This window comes from Tachypleus tridentatus, chromosome 7 (assembly GCF_004210375.1).
Source record: "Tachypleus tridentatus isolate NWPU-2018 chromosome 7, ASM421037v1, whole genome shotgun sequence".
Taxonomy (NCBI): Eukaryota; Metazoa; Arthropoda; class Merostomata; order Xiphosura; family Limulidae; genus Tachypleus; species Tachypleus tridentatus.
In genome coordinates, this window is record NC_134831.1 from 63,660,066 (window position 1) to 63,683,119 (window position 23,054).

At 33.6% G+C, this 23,054-nt stretch overlaps 1 protein-coding gene across 1 annotated transcript in view; it reads left to right on the plus strand.

Moving 5' to 3' along the window:
* LOC143255829 (cGMP-dependent protein kinase 1-like) overlaps positions 1-23,054 on the plus strand; it is a 112,189-nt gene that overhangs the window by 73,140 nt on the left and 15,995 nt on the right. The window contains exons 6-11 of the mRNA XM_076512130.1: positions 9,022-9,085; positions 9,807-9,884; positions 11,827-11,924; positions 13,485-13,553; positions 14,335-14,409; positions 22,379-22,496. Of these exons, the coding sequence (XP_076368245.1) occupies positions 9,022-9,085; positions 9,807-9,884; positions 11,827-11,924; positions 13,485-13,553; positions 14,335-14,409; positions 22,379-22,496 (502 nt within the window). The remainder of the gene's footprint in view (positions 1-9,021; positions 9,086-9,806; positions 9,885-11,826; positions 11,925-13,484; positions 13,554-14,334; positions 14,410-22,378; positions 22,497-23,054) is intronic.

Genomic DNA, 23,054 nt, shown 5'->3' on the forward strand with positions numbered 1-23,054 from the left:
AATCCATTTCTCAAGGTATAACTGTGAAGTCACGTTTTAGTAATCCATTTCTCAAGGTATAACTGTCAAGTCACGTTTTAGTAATCCATTTCTCAAGGTTTAAAATGTGTGTTAGCACTTCCTTTACATTTTAAACTCATTAAGAGTGTGAATATACATGAAAATCTATGCGTTCAAATGGACTGGTTGCTTATTACTTTTACATGCAACGTAGATGTTAAAATATAAACGACACTGTTCATATCGATAAACAATAAACTCATAGTTCAATATTTATTCTGTGTCAATTCACATTTGAATTATACTAGTTCATATTGCGTGTGGGGAAACGTTTATAAGAATGACTTTAACTCTGGCTTTCTTATAATAAAGTTGAAATACGTAACGTAGAACGTTTAATATTTTCCTTATAATTGTATACTACTTCAATCAATATAACAATGGTTCCTTCGATGAGCAACTTCGACTCTTTCTGAACTATAGCAGTGTCAGTAAATTGCTGTATACTGGCTATTATATGACATAAAGACACCTGAGAACTTTTTTCTGAGAATGATGTTTATACTGTCGAATATGGTAGGGTAATACACTTTAATCTGTAGCCACCTAGGTAGGCTAACGATATTAGTCCCAAAGCATTTTGAGTAACAAGGTAACAAACAAATGATTACAGCAAAACAGAACAATAATTTATAGGAGTATTAATTATAAAATTAATTATAAAAGTTTAAATCATTAAAAAATACATTTTGCGGAGACTGCCCCATCTTACAGTGATTTTAACCATTGCTATTTTGAAATTATATTTATATATCGTAATGAGATTTAACCCCGACTGTATTTATGGATACAACCTCATAGTTGATTCTTAAATACAGATACCTGTTCAGAACAATAACTGACTGGCCAATAGAAAACGTTGTAATGATATTTTAAGTTTCAAAAGTGATGGACTATTAATGTGAGGTAATGGTAAGTCTTAGTACCTGTTTTTTCATTAGTTCTAATACAAACTCCAAAAGAAAATCGTTTAACCTGTAGTTCTTCTTTCAGAAATACCGATTATATTTTCATAAAATAATTATAACTGATATGATAATAGTTATAAAATTGTGTTATCTGACTCAGTAAATACTGAAATTCGATTCCTTTCGAATAGCCTGTTGTGTATCTTAACAAAGACAAAAATCAACAATACGTAATTATATATTAAAATGTTCTTTTTTTTTGTAATTTGGATTACAATAAACCTCTGCTATTTTATACACACATTAACTTATATTTTTATTCATTTTCAGACTACACCTTACTTCTGGATAATGATAATTATTCAAATAATTCTTAAATAACGTTACATATATCACCTTTCGAATAAGTGCTATCAGCTTATCATGTAAGCTGTTAAAACAAGCGTCAGTTCTAAACTTGTGTCCTTTTGACTCAAAGAGTATGTTGCAACTGAGAAGGAGGAACTAGACCTGTAAAATTTATCTATCAAAAGAGGGTAATTTCTAAGCTTGTGTTCTTGTGACTCTAAGAGTATGTTGTAGTTGAAAGGAAGGGACTAGGCGTGTAAAATTTATGTATCAAAAGTAGTAATTTTTTTGCATTCTAGTAACTGTCTTAGAAAGATTACTTACGGATGCACCATAATGTACTCCAAAATTAATATTTAATAATCAAATTTTATCAAAGTTAAGTCTTGTAATAAATTTATCCAGTTGCCCTTATACCAATAAATATAATATTAAGTCAACCATAAGTGTGTTTCCGACAGTGCTGGTAATTTTGTTATATTGGGCCCGGCATGGCCAAGTGTGTTAAGGCGTTCGACTCGTAATCCGAGGGTCACGGGTTCGAATCCCGGTCACACCAAACATGCTCGCCCTTTCAGCCGTGGGGGCGTTATAATGTGACGATCAGTCCCACTATTCGTTGGTAAAAGAGTAGCCCAAGAGTTAGCAGTGAGTGGTGATGACTAGCTGCCTTCCCTCTAGTCTTACACTGCTAAATTGAAGATGGCAAGCGCAAATAGCTCTCAACACAAACAAACAAACAGTTTTGTTATATGAGCTGTTTAAATCAGTCTAACCATTACCCGGTTTGTAATTACGCTTAAAATATAGATAAATGAACAGATATTCATGTTATTAGTTTCAGTTGTTGATCTTGTCTTTTCGAATTACGTTATTTAGTAGCTAAGAGCCTCCCTGTGGCTCAGCGGTATGTCTGCGGACTTACAACGCGAAAAACCGGGTTTCGATACCCATGGTTGGGCAGAGCACAGATAGCCCATTGTGTAGCTTTGTGCTTAATTCAAAACAACAACAACAAAACAACAGTAGTAGTTAAGAAATAATGTCTATAATTTGAAATTGTGATCCCTTGTAAAGATATATACAATACAATGTAGATACAATACAGATATATACAATGCAAGTTGTCATAAGAGTAAGAATATATTTACTATACTAGAAACTCTAGTTCTTTCTCAAGTAAGTATATTTAAATCTTTCTTTTACTGCCGTTTAGCTAATATTTTCAACATTGAACGCCGAAACAAAGCCAATCAAGTTTTCAGTTTACAGTTGGTCATAATTTTTAAAAGTTATACTACCATGTTTTCTCTAACGTTCAGGTAAGTTTGTAAGCAAATCATTATAAATCCATGGAAAGACACAAACAATTTTTCAGTTTTGCATTTTGCGGTTTTTATGGGCTTTTTGCGCTTTTATTATTACTTTGCCCCCTAGTGATGGATCTTTGAGTGTTTTTTTTTCTTCTAATTACATATAAAGGAAGCGACTTTTCATGTCTTAAGCTAATCTTTCATTAACCCTGAATTAACATAACATCCGTCCAGGCCACGTGTACTCTAGCTAGTATAAACATGTAATAAGATTCTGAAACGTCTCTAAATTGATTAGAAAATTTGAGATTATTTAATAGATGTTTGTTATGCACTTACAACTATTTAAGACCATAAGTATTTTCGCCCTCAGTGGCACAGCGGTATGTCTGCGGACTTCCACCCCGAGAAAGGGAATTTCGATACCCGTGGTGGGCAGAGCACAGATAGCCTATTGTGTAGCTTTATACGTGATTCCAAACAAACAAACAAACCATAAATATTTCGTGTAGTGAAGTCATTTGTTTTCTTATGCGAATTATTGCATGCTGAATTTTAAATTTGTGTTGATTATGAAAATAATTATCTTTGTTTCTTATTTTCATATTTTATTTTAAATAATTTCCGACAAATGAGAAATAACTTTAAAATTCCGCCTTCTTAAACCTGTATGTGATTTCAATTATTTGTATCACCTGTTCTAGAACCATATAGCGAATCGTAAGTCTCAAAAAGTGGCAAATATTACATATTTTACTGTATTTGTAATGGATACTAAAGATTTCGATTACTACTGAAGGAAAGTATTATTTGTGTCTGTATGAAAAGTCCACTTCCTCTTTGTAAAAGAACACAAGGCTTTAGATAATTCAATCATTTTAGTATTAAACTCAGAGAAAAAACAAAAGCCAACCAGGAAGAAGCCATCTACAGAGCCCTCACTCAATAATATAAAGTATTTTTACAATATTTCACAGATCTAAACTTTGTGCAACTTATAATACAAAATAAGAAACAAAATAAGACAAGTAACATTTTATCTACTTTTTTAAGTCGTGTAGTTTTAATATTTTTTAAGTTTTTCGTGCTTTTTCTTTTTGTCTTACGAAAGTAGTTTCGAAACGGCGTCAGTTTTAAGCTAACATGTTTTCATAGAAACCATAGAGGGTTAGAATAGAAGTAACAAACATTGCTCTTTGGCTTTCAAAGTTGGTTGTGTAATCAACGTTGTTTGTCGTTAATGTAGTTGGCCCTTGTATGGAACCTCACGTTCCTTGGGCTTGAACACGTGCGCTCGTGCTTGTTCAAAAGAGCCTGAATGTCTCTTTTGACAGGCTCTCCACAGTTAGTAGAATCCATACAACAAGAATGAGCGGCGACATGAGAAATTACAAAAGAATCTTGAATTAAAGAAAATACAACCCTAACGGCGAATTTCTATTCTGGGTTTTGGCAACTACAAAATTATTTTGCTTTTAAGGTCTCTTATATGAATATCGGTGTCTCGAGAAAAAATATAACAAACCAGTGCTCTTGCACGTTCGTCAGCATGGGTTCAAAAACATAAACTTGTATAATTCTGATGTCTGAAAAATAAAGAACAAAAGTATGTAAATATCCTTCTTAACCTCCTATGGTTGGTAGTGATAAACTTGTGCATGATTTTGGTCAATCAGTTTTTGGTGTAACACCAATATAACCGTTTTGTGACTTTAATTTTCTAGATGTGGAGTTTTAATGCATTTACGCTTTGTTATGTCCACATGGGTCCTGGAATGGTCTGTTGGTTAGGGCACTGGATTTTCAATCTATGGGTCGTTCGATCGAGTCAAGTTGCCAAATATTCTCGCCCGTTCGATCATGAGGACGTTATAACCTGGGGTCCAGTCATCTATTTATTAGTAGCCCGAGATTTGGCGTACAGGTGATGAAACTAGCTACATTCCATCCAGTCTATCAATTCTCGATTAGGGACACTAGCGCATAAAGCCATCGAATAGTATAGTGCAAAATTCAGCAAACAAACAAATATATCCATACGGAATACTTAAACCTTAAAATGCATCAGTAATAGGATACTGAATGCCACCATTATTTTGATTTTCTCTGTTGGTGACTTATCCTGATAAGAAATAAAAACACCGATGGAGATACATTCCTTGTTTGTTTTTCTTTATAATATTCTAAGAATATGTATTGACATGGCACTTTACCACGACTTTTTCTCTATGTTTTTACATATACCAAATTGAGTTAAAACTTAATTTGTTAAATAATTGCTTAGGCCCTGAAAGTGAATAGAACCCAGGACCTTTTCAACGATGGTCCAGCAAAATCATTTTCAACCCAAATCGTTTCTTTAACCACTTGTTTAGACACATCCTCACCTAAATGTATCAGTGGCAACAAAGGAAAATTGGTTTGTTTTGAATTTTCACACAAAGCTACACGAGGGCTATCTATGTTAGTCATCCCTAATTTACCAGCTAGTCATCACCACCCACCAATTCTTGGGTTACTTTTTTACCAACGAATAGTGGAATTGACCGTACAAAATAACGCCCACACGGCTGAAAGAGTGAGCATGTTTGGTGTAAAGGGATTCGAACCCGCGACCTTCACATTACGAGTCGAGCGCCTTAACCACCTGGCCATGCCGGGCCACAAATGAAAAGAAATACGTCTGCCACTATGAGAAAAACTGCTACCATCAACTGATGATGACTTAAAGAGGGAAAGGACAATATGATAAGCTTGTAAAATGCAAAGGAAGTTAGTCAGTATATTACTATCCCAAATCGAACCGATACCGTAATCTCATACAGCAGCCAAAAGCAGGTTCCAAAAACCACTTATCCGAGATGCAAATAGAAAGACATGGCTTCAAGGATGCTCACTTCGCAAACCGTTGACAAACGATGGGAAATGTGTATTGTGAACTGTAAAAAGTAATAACGGTTGGTTAAAGTACGGTTTGTTTGTTTATAGAGAAGTACGAAGTCACAGACGGGCTATCTATACTGTGCCCCCCACGAGTATCAAAACCCTTGATTTTTAATACTGTAAGTCTGCAGACATACTGCTGAGTTGAATCTACGATACAAGTTTCAACACAATGTTTTCAATAACTTGTTCCTTGTTTTAACGAACAACAAATTAAAAAGTTTCGTGTTCACAAAAACGTTAGGCCCGGCATGGCCAAGTGTGTTAAGGCGTTCGACTCGTAATCCGAGGGTCACGGGTTCGAATCCCGGTCGCACCAAACATGCTCACCCTTTCAGTCGTGGAGGCGTTATAATGTAACGGTCAATCCCACTATTCGTTGGTAAAAGAGTAGCTCAAGAGTTGGCGGTGGGTGGTTATGACTAGCTGCCTTCCCTCCAGTCTTACACTGTTAAATTAGGGACGGCTAGCGCATCACAATTCAAAACAAACAAACAAAAACGTTATATTATCAGAATTTTCGTAAAATTATGGAAAATATTTTTTATTTTGATAAGGCTCCAAAACATATTTTTTGTTAACAAAACGTAAATATCGTGAAATATGCTACCTGTATGTTTTCATAGATTTTATGGATTGTTCTTGTTATTTTTTACGCTTTAGCATGTTTCACGTTTTACCGTTTCCTGTGCTCACGGAAGACTAAACCAACACATATATAAAAGAGCCACACGAGTCCATAAACCGTAATTGTGATGTTTCAACTTCCTAAGTTGCTGGAAGTGGTGTAATGGTATGGAAAACGTGGAAGGGGTTGGTTCCTCTGGGTTATTTAGAAGGATTAATAACTGACTAAATGTAACTAAACTTTATTGTTGATAATCCCACTTCATAATCCTGCATATCAATGCTGATGAACAAGGACTCTTTAAAGACAACAATACAACAGCTTTCAATGTTCTTGCTATACAAAACTGATTAAAATAGCATGACAGCAATTATAGTAGTCTTTCTTTTCCAGCACATTCAGATTCAATGGCCTAAGCACAACCATCCCTAGTTTTGAACCATCGTATATAGCAACTGCAATCACTCAGTAGTACCCACAGCCTACAGGGCTGGTCTTAACTGATCAGATTTTCTATTATTGACAGGAATTGAGTTATTAATAGACATAATAAAATATGAATTTAACTGGGATCGTTTATAGCGTTCATTTGGTTTGATTTGTTTTGAATGTCACACAAAACTGTTTATTGGCCATTTGCGTCAGCAACCCACTAATTTTGAAATGTAGACTAGAAGGAAGGCGTCTTGTCAACATAACCCACCGCCAACTCTTGGGCTACTTTTCATCAAACTTACTAGATGGATGTAGCTCTGTATACAATGTCATAAATATACATGTTTAGCTCTGGTATTCGTTTACTTAATTCTAAAAGAAGATAATAAGTTCACCCAAAAAAATATTCTACTTAGATCTGATATTCGACAAGCTTTAAAAAATCATAACATAATTATATTTATACTAGCTTAGTCAGTAACGTGATGAAATCCGTAAAACTTGTATGAGAAGTAACATGATGAAATCCGTAAAACTTGTATGAGAAGTAACATGATGAAATCCGTAAAAGTTGTATGAGAAGTAACATGATGAAATCCGTAAAACTTGTATGAGAAGTAACATGATGAAATCTGTAAAACTTGTATGAGAAGTAACATGATGAAATCTGTAAAACTTGTATGAGAAGTAACATGATGAAATCCGTAAAACTTGTATGAGAAGTAACATGATGAAATCCGTAAAACTTGTATGAGAAGACCTTCTTTGTTTGGAAATTATTATTTATGAAAGGTACCTATCGTCTCTCTGTTATTGCTTTATTTATGTTTTCGGGATAAAACCAAACGAGAAAAGTTGTGCTAAAGTTCCTAAATAAAGAAAGAACAAAAGAGATGTGTAACATTTTTAAACCTTTAACATTAATCAAGATACTTTGAAGTAGTACAATAAAAGTAGATAAGACTATTGGAACTTATATAACGATTTAGCTACATCATTTTAGTATTCTTTCTAGATACAATATGTGTGTGAAAACAATTCACCACAATACAAAGTAATTTATCTGTCACCAGGGGTGAGCTACATTTTTTGAAACCAATACAAAAACTTTCTTTATCTTTTTAAAGAAATTTACAAAAGCTTATGAATGAAATATATGACGTAATGCACTTGGCCAATCTAACAACAACTTTCCAGTAAATTATGTTGATATTCTGATTGATATAGGTTTTTAGTTCGTAGGTGGCGCTATGTGTATTGTGACCGAGATAGCCCTCGTGTTTCTTAATTCTACCAATTTTTGACGTGAATAATTAAAGTTTTAACTTTAAAATATAGCTTCCTCTCAATATGTTTTACCTATTTTATAACATTAAGCTAACATCGAAGTTTATTAATATTAAATGAAATAAGATGATTTGTTTCTGTATCTTGAATAATTAGGGCAATTCTTCGACGTTTTGTTTGTATGGTACTAAGTCACGTGCGTATCAACAATTTTAGCTTCGTTAAATTGTTGTTAGAGAATATTCATCAAGAAAACCACCAGTCGGCCACTTGTATGTAGAAATTGCTTGTTTTTTGAATTTCGCGCAAAGCTACACGAACGCTATCTGCGCTAGCCGTCCCTAATTTAGCAGTGTAAGACTACAGGGAAGACAGCTAGTCATCACCACCCGCCGCCAACTCCTGGGCTACTCTTTTACCAACGAATAGATTGACCGCAACATCGTGATCTCTACACGGCTAAAAGGAGCGAGCATGTTTGGGGCGAAGGGGATTCGAACCCGTGACCCTTGGGTTACTAGTCGAGTGCTTTATCCACCTGGCCATGCCGGGCCACAAATATTGTAAATCATTAATATTTTTACCATAACAACTTCAATTTATTTTAAGTATTTTATTTTTATTGGTGGAATTTATGCTTCTTGATTTTAGTGTGTTTACATTCAAGTACTGAGGTTTTTTATTGGGTTTGAATTCCTCGGAAAGCTACAGGAGGACTCTCTACACTAGCCATCTATAATTCAGCAGTAATAACTAGAAGGAAAGCGACTAGTCATCACCCCCACTATCAACAACTCTTAGACTAAACTTTTAAATCAACAAGTAGCATGATTGACCATTATGTAATAAAACCCTCACGGCTGAAAGGGCGAGGATGTTTTGTAGGACGGGGACTTGAAGCCTCGATCTTCAGATTTGGAGTCATGCGCTCTATCCCCCTGGCCATGCCTGGCTCTGTATTATCGTAATTCAATGTTATAAACCGTGCAAGTCATACATACTGCTTATCTTGTATCATAACTTACATCATTTAAAGCTACGTTTTGTTCATAGAAAATTACAACAATTATATATCAGTCCGTATTTCTATTTATTATAGCGTGCCTTTATTACAACACCTAAGCAACGAAATTCTAGCAAAAATGGCTGATGTTCTAGAAGTGGTAAGAAATTACTTGTACCTTTTTGTTTTACTTCCAGTTCAACAGTTGTGAACAAAGAATTTCCTACTGATACTTATGATAATCAATTAATTTTCACTTTAAAAAAATATTAAAATCCTTTGCTTATTATACAACAGAAAAGTATTGTACCATCATCCATATACATTATTATGACTGTCATTCAAAATTCGAAATACATAATTATATATTAATTAATTAATAATATTGTTACCTGCCATTCCTTTACGTGTTTGGCGTTTATGCTTTAACATAGTTAGGTTTCGTTTTTGTTTTTTTTTCAGTTCCATGTAGAAATATGAGTAGTAGTGTAAGATAATTAATTAGATTTGTTTTTGCTATACAACGCTTGAAAGTTACCTAAGTAACATCATAAATTAAATCAACTTGTAACGTCGTTCCAGACGTGGCCTATTCCTTAATATTCTGGGCCACTAATAAGGTTTAGACGAATTACTTTAAAATCTGAGTCGTGTTTTTATATTCACTTTGCTAAAAAATATTAAGAAAAATAAAAGTGTTTTCTAATATACATAGACAAAGTTCAATTAATTGATTTGCATTATACCGTACGAAAAACAATGAATTAATGAAAGCTTTGAGTTCATATTTGTCTCTGTTAACCTTGTGAAAGAACATTAAGCTGGTCGGTAAACTTTGATACAAATAAATGTTCTAATAGTACCATAATTTTATATTACAGGACTTTTACCCAGCTCATGAATATATTATACGCCAGGGAGCCACAGGAGATACGTTTTTTATCATCAGTCATGGAAAGGTTCGTATACTGCAACTTACCAATGAGACATCAGACATACAATGAGACTGCGTGTATTATTTATTAAAGAAAGATAAGAGTTGTTTCTCAATTTACAATTACTTGTATGCAGTTCTATAACTCTTAATTTACTCAAAATCTAAATTAAAGTTAAAACCGTATCCATCGTATAAATGTCGTCGATTATAAATTCATATCATTCTGGTTTGTATTTCGAGTTAACGTGTTATGTCGAAATATAATTAATAGTCAGTGCTATCTGTAAGCTTCTCTTTATGTAACAGAGACTTGATCATCTATAACTCTAACAATCTAGATGAACAAGTTACATAATTAGCTTCTGATTGTTAATTTTGTTTCGATAAAAACAACATGAATCTTAGAGAACGAAAGGCAGATAGCTAAACTTTCTACTATTGACAAGACCTGAATCTTAGAGAATGAAAGACGGTAGCTTAACTTTCTACTGTTGACAACACCTGAATCTTAGATAATGAAAGACGGTAGCTTAACTTTCTACTGTTGACAACACCTGAATCTTAGATAATGAAAGACGGTAGCTTAACTTTCTACTGTTGACAACACCTGAATCTTAGATAATGAAAGACGGTAGCTAAACTTTCTACTGTTGACAACACCTGAATCTTAGATAATGAAAGACGGTAGCTTAACTTTCTACTGTTGACAACATCTGAATCTTAGATAATGAAAGAGAGGTGACTTATTTTTTGTTATTGACAAGAGCAAAGAAGATCAATCAGCGTACTGAAAGTAGAATTTAGTAATGTCTTAATTCTATCGGACTATGAATTTCGAACTAATCGATGTTTTTTTAACATCTAGTAACGAAATGAACTCTGGGTGAGCAAAAAAACAACGAACTCGTTTGAGTGTAAAGGTATAAATGGTGAAGAAATCACACAACCTACAGTTGGTACAGGTATATGAAAATATGAATGGTTGTTTTTTTCAAACACACAAATATAAATATGATATGTCTCCTATGAGTTTTTATATATCTCTACCAACTGCCAAGGAAGATGTGTGGTTATTCAAATACCTATATATTAATTCGCAGCCCTCTATATTACTGGGAAGATAGCTCAAGCACGAAAGCCGAACGTGACTCAAACAATATTATTAAACAAGTTATACGGGGAAATATAAGCGTGAAATAACAATCCACGAAAACCAGATCTTACTTATGAGATACCATGTAAATTGAGACATTTTTAATCGTGCCATACGTTACTAACTGATAGAGTTAGCCGAGGTGTACAAGCGTTTAGCCCTTTGACTATTTCTTTACACAAAACTGTTAATGGCAGCTTTATAAAGTAATTTATATCAAGTTACTATTCCGTGTTTATCCAGTTTATATCAAGTGACTATTCCGTGTTTATCTAGTTTATAACAAGTGACTATTCCGTGTTTATGTAATTTATATCAAGTGACTATTCCGTGTTTATCTAGTTTATAACAAGTGACTATTCCGTGTTTATCTAGTTTATATCAAGTGACTATTCCGTGTTTATATAATTTATATCAAGTGACTATTCCGTGTTTATATTATGTTTTTTTTTACTATTCATATTATTCTACTATAGTTGTTTTTGTTTTACAAAGAAGACATTAATAAAAATGAATTTTAGGCCATTTATAACTCCCAAAATTAAACAATTTTCCTTAAACTCGTACGGTGAAAAAATTACGATGTTAGAATTTTGAGCAAGATATGTTAACGATATTTAGTATCTGAATATAAAAACCGAGTAAATAGTCCTTTTGGCTTGTAAAAGTGTGTATTTCATAAAATAAATTGACTTGATTGAAACGAATAACATCTACCACGATATTAAACTGAAAACTAAAAATATTGTTATCCAATAACAATAGGGTGTGGATTCTTTAGAATCATTTTCCAATTGTATACGTTTAACAGGTGAAAGTGACCCAAAAAGTATTCGGACAAACGAATGAAGAAGACATAAGAACTCTTGGAAGAGGTGAATATTTCGGAGAACAAGCACTTTACGGTAGGTACCTATCTGTCAGTTTATATAGAAATGACAACAAATAGTTTGGTTAGCAAAATATATAAAATAACCACTTAACGAACTTCTATTGCCTTTAATCTAAGACTGTTTAGAAAAACAACAAATATCGTGCCATTTTTAATAGGATTACGACTACTAAACAATGTCCGTAATGGCCAGGTGATTAGGGCACTCGACTCGTAATCCGAGGGTTGCTGGTTCGAATCCCCGTCACACCACACATGCTCGCTCTTTCAGCCGTGGGGGCGTTATAATGTGACGGCCAATCCTACTATTCGTTGATAAAAGAGTAGCCCAAGAGTTGGCAGTGGGTGATAATGACTAGCTACCTTCCGACTAGTCTAACATTGCTAAATTAGTGACGGTTATCGCAGATAGCCCGTGTGTAGATTTGCGCGAAATTCAAAAACAAACAAATAAATCTACATAATACATATAAATAATGAAGTAATGGTTACACTTATGGAAATATTCTTACGATGTATATACATGTGTATATTTCGTGATGGTTGTTCTCTTTAGAGATCAAATTTCATTTTTAAATATTCAATATAAAGACAAGTTAGGGAGATCTGATTGAGGTGTTTAAGATTGTAAAGGGAACTGATAGTGTTGATGATTCGTCGTTTTTCATATTTAACAGTGAGAATAATAGGACTATGGGACACATATATAAAGTTTGGCAGGGCGAAAGCCATCTTCAACTAAGACAGTTTCATTTTTCTAGTAGGGTGTTTGGTCTCTGGAATGGGTTGCCTTCGGATGTTGTAGAGACAGTAAATTTAAGTGAGTTTAAGTAAAAGTTTGACAAGTATATAAATAGTTTAGAGGATGAAAACCAGTAGGTCCCAGGTTAACTCAAAATGTAATGTGATATTAATATGGCGGGTTCGTTGCATATCAGTTGTCCATCAGATACAATTATTTCGAACAATCATACTGCAGAAAAATAACAGCTAGTCTTCACGATAATAAACAAAGAATTTGCTTTTTTAAGCACCGCGGGTATCGAAACCCGATTTCTAGAATATAGAACAGCAGTCTGTTGTTGTAATAGAAATATTATAAGATCATTTTAAATGTGACTTTCAATATGTTGTCCGTCTAAAAAATCTAAAAAGTGGTTCATTCGTTTCACTTGATTAAAGTTTCAAACACAGAGTGTAATATATATGAAAGTAATGAAATGTCTTTTGTTTATAGCACGTCTTTACGAATTGATAATACAGAACACCACTAACATGGCCTGAATGTTGCCCCAGGGTATACATTAAATTAATATTACTACTCTGTAACTCATATGAATATATGTCTGCTCACTGGTCCAGTGGTGCAGAAAAAAACAGAAACAAGACAACACGATATAAGTAAGATGTGGTTTAGTGAGTAGAGAAGATTCTAGAACTTTGTACAGAGATCTCATGGCATATGTATGTCAACAGCAAATCAAAAAGAAAACACTGAAGAAAGTAAAGATTTTGTCATTAATCCAATTTTTTTCTCTATTTTCTAAATGGATTATAATCCAACTTGGTTGCTACAGGGAAGAAAGAAGAACAGCCAACGTTGTAGCATTGGAGCCAGGTGTTGAGTGTTTAGCTTTAGACAGAGAGTAAGTAACTTTATTACTTTAAGTTTTTCGATTTCGTTAAGATCTTTTAACTTATTTTCATTATTCTCTATGGATTATTAACTTATGGTTTAACGTGCACTTATTTCAGTACTATTTACAATGAATCATTTCAAACGAAATTGATATATTATTTTTTTCATTTTTAAAACATTTAGTCCTATACATAATAAAGCTTACTGGAAATAATAATAAAGAAGTTGAAAATGTTTTCTTTTGGAAGATAATCTCTCAAACAGATAATACAATTTGTGAATTATATTTCACATAAAGATTATTTAAAGATCTATACAAAGGTTATTATAAGTATTGATATGTTTTTGAACTAATTAAACTGGTAAAAAAAATTAGAAATTGTATTTTTTCCTGTCTAATTTCACGTCTTAATAAACTCTTTAATAGAAACTTGTATAATTCTATTATGTTTAGGCTATAATGAATTTAAGCCTTTTATCTTAAAATTAATTCACTTCTCATGCGTTAACATTATCAAAATAAAATACAATACTTTTAGCAAGATCTCCCACAAAAAAAAAATAATGTCTGAAAAATAAATATCCTAAAGATCATTAAACAATTACATTAAGAGTTGATTTAATCAGCTAAACTTTAATCAACAGCTTTTGTAAAGCGACCTACATGATATAATGCTTGAAATTTAGTGTAGTTTTTTTAGACCAAGATGAAACGTTTTAGCGTAAGCGATGGATGTTAAATAATAAGTGGCGAAACAAGTAAAGTGAATTGTTGTTTAAATATCCAGATCATTCAATCAGCTAATTGGAGACTTACAAGAGCTACAAGACAAACAATACGATGATGTTGTCAGGCACCATAGGTAAGTCATAACTAAACATTATCCTTGTCAGTTTATGTTATTCCCTGCATTGGCGCAGATTTTTCTATTTAAGTAAAAATTCGATTTCAATTTATATATATTATTTGTCTTTTAGACGATACCCTTAAGGCTAGTAAAACTGTTATGTGGTTTGTTTGTTTTGAATTTTGCGCAAAGCTACTCGAGGGTTATCTGCGCTAGCCGTTTAGCAGTGTAAGACTGCAGGGAAGGCAGCTAGTCATCACCACCCACCGATAACGTTTGGGCTACTCTTTTACCAACGAATAGGGTTATTGACCGTCACATTATAACGCCCCCATAGCCGAAAGAGGGGTAATGTTTGGTGCGACGGGGATTCGAACCCGCGACCCTCGGATTATGAGTCGTATGCCTCAACCCACTTGGCCATGCCGGGCCTTGGTAGGGGGTTAACAAGTGAAAATAAAACATGTTAGATGCTTTACTGGGCTCGAAGTACGTAAAGTTTGCAACAACATTTAACATACTAATATTTTGCACTACTTTTCAATACAGGCATGACATGAGCAGGCGGTTAAAACGTTGACCTCGCAATCTGCAGATCGCGAATCCGAACTTCTGTCTTAGTCATGGGGGTGTTATGCCGTTATAATGTGACGGACATTCACACTATTCCTTGGTAAAAGTGTAGCAAAAGAGTTGACGGTGGGTCCTCTTCACGGACTGCTAACGTAGATAACCCTCGTGTAGCTTTGCGCGAAATTCAAAACAAAAAAATCACTATTGAATAGTAACTATCACACATTTTAGAAGGAGTAAAAAAACATACAGAATTGGATAACTATTGTCAAATAATAACGAAGTGCTTTCAAATAGTGGCAAATAAAACAATACCGTAACAAGACCATAAAACAACAAATAACACATAGAAATCAAACACACAAATAATAACGCTTATTAAAAAACAAAGTCAATTGAGAAGACAATTCATGATAACAAGAGACAGAGAAACCAAACCAGAAATAAACAATATAAGAAATCACATTAGAGCACAAATAAAACTAGTAAAACAAGATAATTGGGACAATTTTTTTTTCAAAATTAACTGATAAAACTGACTGAGAAAATTTTGGACACACCTTAGACGACTCACCAATGACAATTCAGCCGTAAAAAAATATCATACATTTAAGCACAATAATGTAGTAGCTTACACAAATAAATAAAAAGTGAAAGCTTTCAAACACCAGCTACAGAATACATTTAAAACACATAGTGGTCCAGATATGAATGCTTATTTTTAGAAAAAGTCACAAATTATGTACTAAACAATAAAGAACAATTTGAACCAATTTTCTCAACAAGTATATCTGAGACATATACAAGACACATAACCAACTATGAAAACACAGTGCTAAGGAAAGAAATATCTATACATGAACTTCATGAAGCAATAAAAAAAACAACAAATCCCCAGGTGAAGATGAGATACAAGCCATCCTCCTCAAAAAGGGCACTCCGAAATTGTTTGAACACCTAAAAGCACTTTATAACTTATCACTATTCTCAGGATACATACCAGTATCTTGGAAGCTTGCTAATATATTAATGTTCCATAAGAAAGGAAAGCCAGCCAATAAATCTAATAGCTACCGACCAATCAGCCTGACCAGTTCTATAGGAAAAATTTTGAAACGCATAATTACTAATAAACATTCCATACACTTGGAAATAACCTCTAAATTGCCTGAAGAACAAAATGGCTTCAGAAATTCAGACAAACAACTGACCACTTAGTCAGACTAACTGAAGAAATAATAGATAGTTTTAACAAGAAACAATGCACTGTCGCCTGCTTTCTTGCCTATCAGGCCCCATATATTTTTCCAATAGAAACACGGTGATTTAGCAACATTCATTACAAACAACTTTAGAATGGCTCTGACAAACATTTTTTTTACAATTTGAGCAAACAATTTTCGACTGTCTATCTTTTGATCTGCCGCACAAATGGCATCGTCCTCTTTTTGCCCTCTTTGCAGGCGGTTCACATGAGGTTGTTTTGTCATTATCTTTGCAGTAAATTTCTTTGATTTCAAGCACCAATTGCCGTATAAATTCTCTTCAGGCTCTTGATTTATGTCGACGAAGAAATTCTGGATGTTTTGTCGAGTATAGAGCGAAAGCATTGTACGCAGCAAGATCTAGAATGTTATAGAATATGCAGACTGACCAGCGCTTTGATCGCCTCTTTGTTGTATAATATCTCACCAGTTGATCGAGAGTGTCGACACCTGCCTTTGTTGCATTGTAAAGATTGACGATTTCGGGCTTTCCATTCTCTTCTACTTCACCAGACTGATGCTGAGAACTCAGTAGTAGCACATATTTTCCTGGTTTGTCTGAGTGCCTGAGAAGAGTGATGTCGTCATGGTAGAAAAACTTTGGTGATAACTCTCTAGATTTTGCATTTATTTCAGGAGGCAGGAAGGTTCTTGATTTCCGTATGGTTCCAACAAGTCTTTTTGTTCGTAGGTACTTGGCAAGTGTCATTGTTGTGAAGAAATTATCTGTCGTTATTGTCCTTCCTTTTCCAAGAAATGGCTGACTCAGTTCTCTGACTATTCTTTCTCCTTGATTTGTTTCTGTCGTATTTCCAACCTTTCCAGTATAAATTTGAGCGTTGAGGAGGTAACTTGTCTTTGCATCTGTTAGGCACCAAATCTTTATTCCGTATTTGCCTGGCTTTGTCTGAATGTATGTTCTGAAGCCAACTCTTCCTTTGAAGTTACATAGTTGTTCATCCACTGTCAGGTATTCGCTTGGGTTGTAACTGTTTTTGCAATTTTCAATGAACAAAATTCCAGACACCAGAGATGGCGGCATCTTTGATTTCTCTATTTCTTTGAGAGTGGATGTCAAATCTGATTTTTGAGCACATTTTTTTGAATTTGTCTTGTGTAATCAGTTTTCGCAAAAATGGCAAACCAAATTCGGTTGAAACCATTTCGTCTATAGATGCATTTTTGGATTTGCTTATTCCAAGGAAAAGATTAGCTGCGATCCATTTCCAGAGGTCTTCTTCAAAAATTGGTTCTTTCATGACGGTGTTTGTTGAGTGAATGATCTGTTCCATCATATTATCAGAAATGAAAATTTTGAATGTTTCGAATGGTGTAGAGACTCTTGGAGCAGCTTGCCTTGTAATGCCTGGGTTCCCATTGAATATATTGAGAGCTGCGGTTCTCCTGTTGATCCTTGAAGGTGTTGTTGAATAACTAAAATTCTTATCTTTGGACAAAAGTTCGTTCACAGGCATCGTAGTAAGATCTTCTTGATTACTTTCTTCACTTTCAGAAGGGTACGGCGCGATTTGTTTATCATTTTCGGCTTCAGAAGGATCATCAACACAACTTTCAGAGTAGTCTTCGACATTATCATGTTCACTTTCATCGTCGGATGGTTTTGTCAGTAAATGTACAGCTTCATCAAGAGATATCATTTTTGACACGGTTTGAAGATTTCAGCTCCTATATATATAGGATTTGTGGATTCTTCTAGAATATTCTAGAAGCTTCAAGAATATTCTAGATTATTCTAAATACTTCTGTAAAGTTTCTAGAATGTTCTAGAACAGGCGTGGGCAAACTAGGCAATAATCAGGACCGTCTAAAATTATTGTTGGAGTAGAGTTATTATCCTAAATATCCATCTTTTGAAAAGAAGTTGTAAAATTAATATACTTTTACTATAATTTGCTTTTTTCGGTTGCCCAGGCCTGTTCTAGAATTATTAGGAAATAAATAAAGTCATTTTTATGTTTTTTGATCTGGGGCCTAATAGGCCCCAAAATACCCTTTGTGGATGTTTTAAAAAAAATTTAAATATTATTTCGCAAATGTCTGAAAAGTCAAAATATTATTGCTCCTTAAAATATAAAGGGATAGGATCAGTTAATGGCAATTTCATTTAAATACAAAATTATTAGCCTAATATTAATAACCATTCAAGTTGCTCTGGGGCCTATTAGGCCCCAATTTTCGTAGGAGTGTTAAACACAAAAATAAATCAAAATAAAAAATAATATGTATATATATATGTATATGTAAACGGCAGAAAAAAAAAAGAGGCCACCATTAAAGTAGACTTCCTACTGATAGGTAAATTATATCGATAAATGTATGAAAATAGTACATGGACATTGTCCTGAAAAGGATCTGAGTAAACTCTGACCCTAAAGTAGTAGCCATACCAACCCATACTGCATGATCATCAAAATGATAAGATCACCCAAATTCCCATAGAGAGAGAGTAACCATTACAATCTACTGTAGTAAAGCCTACAATAACAATATCTTATTGTTTCTGCTGAACAAAACTAACTGTAATAGTGCAATAAAATCATCCTTGGTGTTACCATTTGTTTTTGTCACTTAGTTATATACTATGTTACGTATTGTAATTTATATCAGATAAGATTCCAGTTTACTATGTTACGTATTACGATTTCAAATAGCATGAAAGCGAGTTAACTTTTAATTCAAACTTAAAGGATAATTAAATCTCAATAAGTATCAACTTTATGATATTTGCTACAAGATTGATACACACAATTTTCTTTATAGCACAAATATATTTTAAGGTACAACAACAATACAATTGATAATAACGGTTATTACAAATAATAGCTTATATACAATAGTTCTACAAACTTACAAACCATACTGAGTTTTCTATCTGGTCTGGAACTGAATCTTTATCGACAGTTCGCGAGAAGCAAATGGATCCTATATTGATGCACAGGTACACGTAAGTGTTCTTTACCGCGAAGTCATAAAATGTCTTCGTAGAAATACTAACGTCCGAAGTTAATTCTTTGAAGTTAAAAGGTTTAAAATGGTCGAAATCTATAAATGTTCCTGGTCAAATCTCTGTAATTTTCAAATTAATAACCGTTTATCACAGTTATGGCTTCCGATGCTTACAGTATACCAACTGTAGCAAACCAACAATATTAAACTGTCTCTCCGCGAGTTGCAATGGCTACCTTTTATACTCATTAGGCAAACTTCTCGAAAATTTAGTTGACAATGATATTGGCAATCACTAGTATTTTACATACACATGTATTACATTGTTGATTCTTACTCTCAAGAATCTTTTACAAATTTAGAGAACAAGTTTTATATATATTAAACTAAAACAACATAGGTAGTAAAAGAAATACATAATAGTAAATCCGTTACAACTAATATACATTAGAGTATACACAAATGACAAGCGATACTCTGGACAAACTTTAGCTAAAAATTAGTTTAAATATACTAAACTTCTTGTACGTGGACCATTGGCTAACGTGTTAAATTGTGGATTTGAAATTGCATAGTTCAGACCCCATTACTATCTTTCTCCACCCAAAAAACCGCTCCGCATTTTGGCGCCATAGATCATTATAAAAGTGATTTTCAAATTAATTAAAATTATAGTAGAATTGGTGATACCCAACCAGTTACCTTCCCTCTCGCCTCTCACTTCAACATTATAAACAGCTAGTACAGATAGCACTCAGCAACATAGAACGAAGTTCAACAACAAAGAAGCAGCTTCACTACAAGAGAAACTTAGACATTGCAAAGCTACAGTAGTAATAATGATATTGTGTTAGAATCTTGTTTGAAAATAATCCTTAGAATGCAGGAAAACATCAGGCATTACAAAGTTGCAACAATTCTGACATCATTTCCTAGAAGCACACCTTTATCGTCATTTTATAACACCAAAAATGGTTGTATATTTATTTACTTTATGGTTACTAAAGCCTGGAGCAGGCAGTCCATAACAGTACATATTGATGTTGTTTTATTAGTGCAATGCTACACAGTTATCTATCTATCCGCACTCTGTTCACCCTGGATTTAAGCGTTCTATTATAGTCCGTAAACTTAACGCTGACCCTACTAGGCTGATATGGATAAGTATATTATTTGTTATGGTGTGTTGGTGAAGAAGTAATTATGACAAAATCCAACCACTAGTATGTTTATTGTATCCCAGCTGGCCTGACGAACTCTGGTATTGAGCGAAACGTGTTTCCAACAGTGGATAAAAGCTTGGTTGAAATATGATTATTAAACACTCCCAGTCTCGTTAATACTGTCAGAGACCAACTAAAAAAAATCCTGTAAAAATACAATAAGCTAATGCTACTGTATTAAATATGTTATTTATTCATTCTCATTTATCATTAAAACGTAAAGTAAATAATCCACGATTTTTTTCACCTTGTTAATTTTAGGTTTCTAGAATTATTATTGCTGTAGATACAGATAAGCTTAAAGCTACAGTACTAATACTACATTACAAAATTATTTATAACCACATCACTCTTTAAGATTACCAAGTATGCTTAGACTGCAAAAGTACTGTAGACTTTGTAACAATATCAATATTATATTAGAACAATATTCATATGTGCTCTCGCATATTGTTGCACAGTGAGAAAAGGCTTAGAGAAAATATTTTTTAGTCAACTTGCTATCATAAATCAAACTAAACTGGTTAGAACTGACATCTGAAACTTATATACAAAGGGGTTTACGGTTTTAGATTTGTTATTCAAAACAGTAGTATAGACTAAAACATACACCAGTCTATATCACGGCAGAAGTTAGACACCTCAAATTTAGCTACAAAGCTAAATAGTCTGTAACATTCTATCATTATGAAAGTGTATGAAAAAGTGTACGCATGAACAAGTTCTACTATATATTGTATCATGCTTTTGAAACCTCTAAGCCTCATTCGAGAAACATTATCATCGCCCAAGACAGGCTGCAAATAGTTGAAACAGATAGAATCTGCTGTTCTCTACTGACCGTGGAACAATACACTACATATATCACTTTGTAGTATTGTTTTCACTTCATTTCGAAAGAGGTGTTTTTGTTTTGAAATGATTGGTCGTGATGAACTATCAGGACCGTCGAGAGCTAGCACGGGCCCCGGGAAATACATCTTTCCAGGACTCCATTCTCTCTCTTTTTTAACATTTTTAAGAACTTACGAAGAAGAAAATCCCAAATTATGACATAAACAAGCTGATAAACAAAGCAAAATCATAGCAGGATCTGTTTCTAGCTCATTGTATGAGCCTAAAAAGTTAAAAAGTAACAATAAATATCTGTTAAATCTATAAAGTTACAACATATATTAATCATTATTCAAATTATTGTTTCGATTATTCTTAATGTATCAAGCGACTACATACAAAGAAAAACCAAAAACATTGGCCAGGGCCCTTGTACAGTTTCCCCTTTGTCTCGGACCAGCAGCATTTTCAGATGGTTAAAGCTTCCCACTCGCAAGTTGCGAGTTCGAATCTCTCGTTCCACCAAATATGCTTACTCTTTTAACTGTGTGGGTGATATAATGTTACAATCAAACCCACTCTCCGTTGGTAAAAGAGTAGCCCAAGAATTGATGGAGGATATTAGTGACTAGCTGCATTCCTTCTAGTCTTTAACTGATAAATTAGGGACGGCTGGTGCAGATAATGCTCATGTAGCTTTGCGCGAAATTCAAAAACAAGCAATTTTTCTAGTTAGCTTTATTTTCATTTAACATTTCTCTGTTCTACCCAGTCATAAGTGTTAGTAGTTGTAGGCCTAATTTTTTGTTCTCACTTTCACTGATATTTATATATAAATTACTATTCATGTACTTTATATCACATTTTTAATTTTGTTTTCAATACTGTTCTTTCATGATTCAATTTACAAATTCAAAAACGTTAGATTAAAGAAATGTTTTCTGCTATAACCGTTACATTGTTGTTTATTATATATCTTTAAATTCTGTCTGAATCAGTGACTAAAATAGAACAATGTTTTTAAACTTAAAATTTTGAACAAGCGTTTTTAAATATTTGGCCACTCAAATATCTCTTGAAAATATATTATTCCAATAAATAATTGTGTAACTGTATTCGTAGGCCTAGCAGTGTGACGTCAATCCCCACTGAACAAATATCGGAATATACCGAAATACGACTGGATGACCTTGACGTCATAGCTACATTAGGAATTGGAGGATTTGGAAGGGTTGAGTTGGTAAGTGTGAAAGAATATACTGAGTATGTGTTTAATTGAAAAACAAAAGGTTTAATTTAGACATATATAGATGTGTGTGTTAATTTTTTTAAATATTTAGATACAAATATTTGTTTTAGTCCAATTTAGGTGGGCAGAGCACAGGTAGTACATTGTGTCGCTTTGTGCTTAACAGCAAACGAACTAACTTCTGATAATCTGTAACGAATGCAGATTTTTTATTCCATCTTTATATCCTCTAGTCTTTACCAATAAAAACTGTAAATTAAAGCTTATTCTTTCTGTTATTGTATTTATTTAAGCAAACTGGTAAATTGACAGATGGGCATCGAATGGCAAACTGTTAACTGCTAGTTTCTTTTACAGGCTGTCAATGGTTGGTCATTCGATAGACCAACTGGCAACCAACTTGTCTTCCACTTCTTTTACGTGCATATCTTTGAAAAGAAAGTTTTTAAATGTTCGTAGTTTTATAGCAAAGCTTATTGATTAACTCTAGAGTTAGGGGCACAGTTCAAGACTGAACTTCGTTATCAACAAAATTACGAATCCGTATGA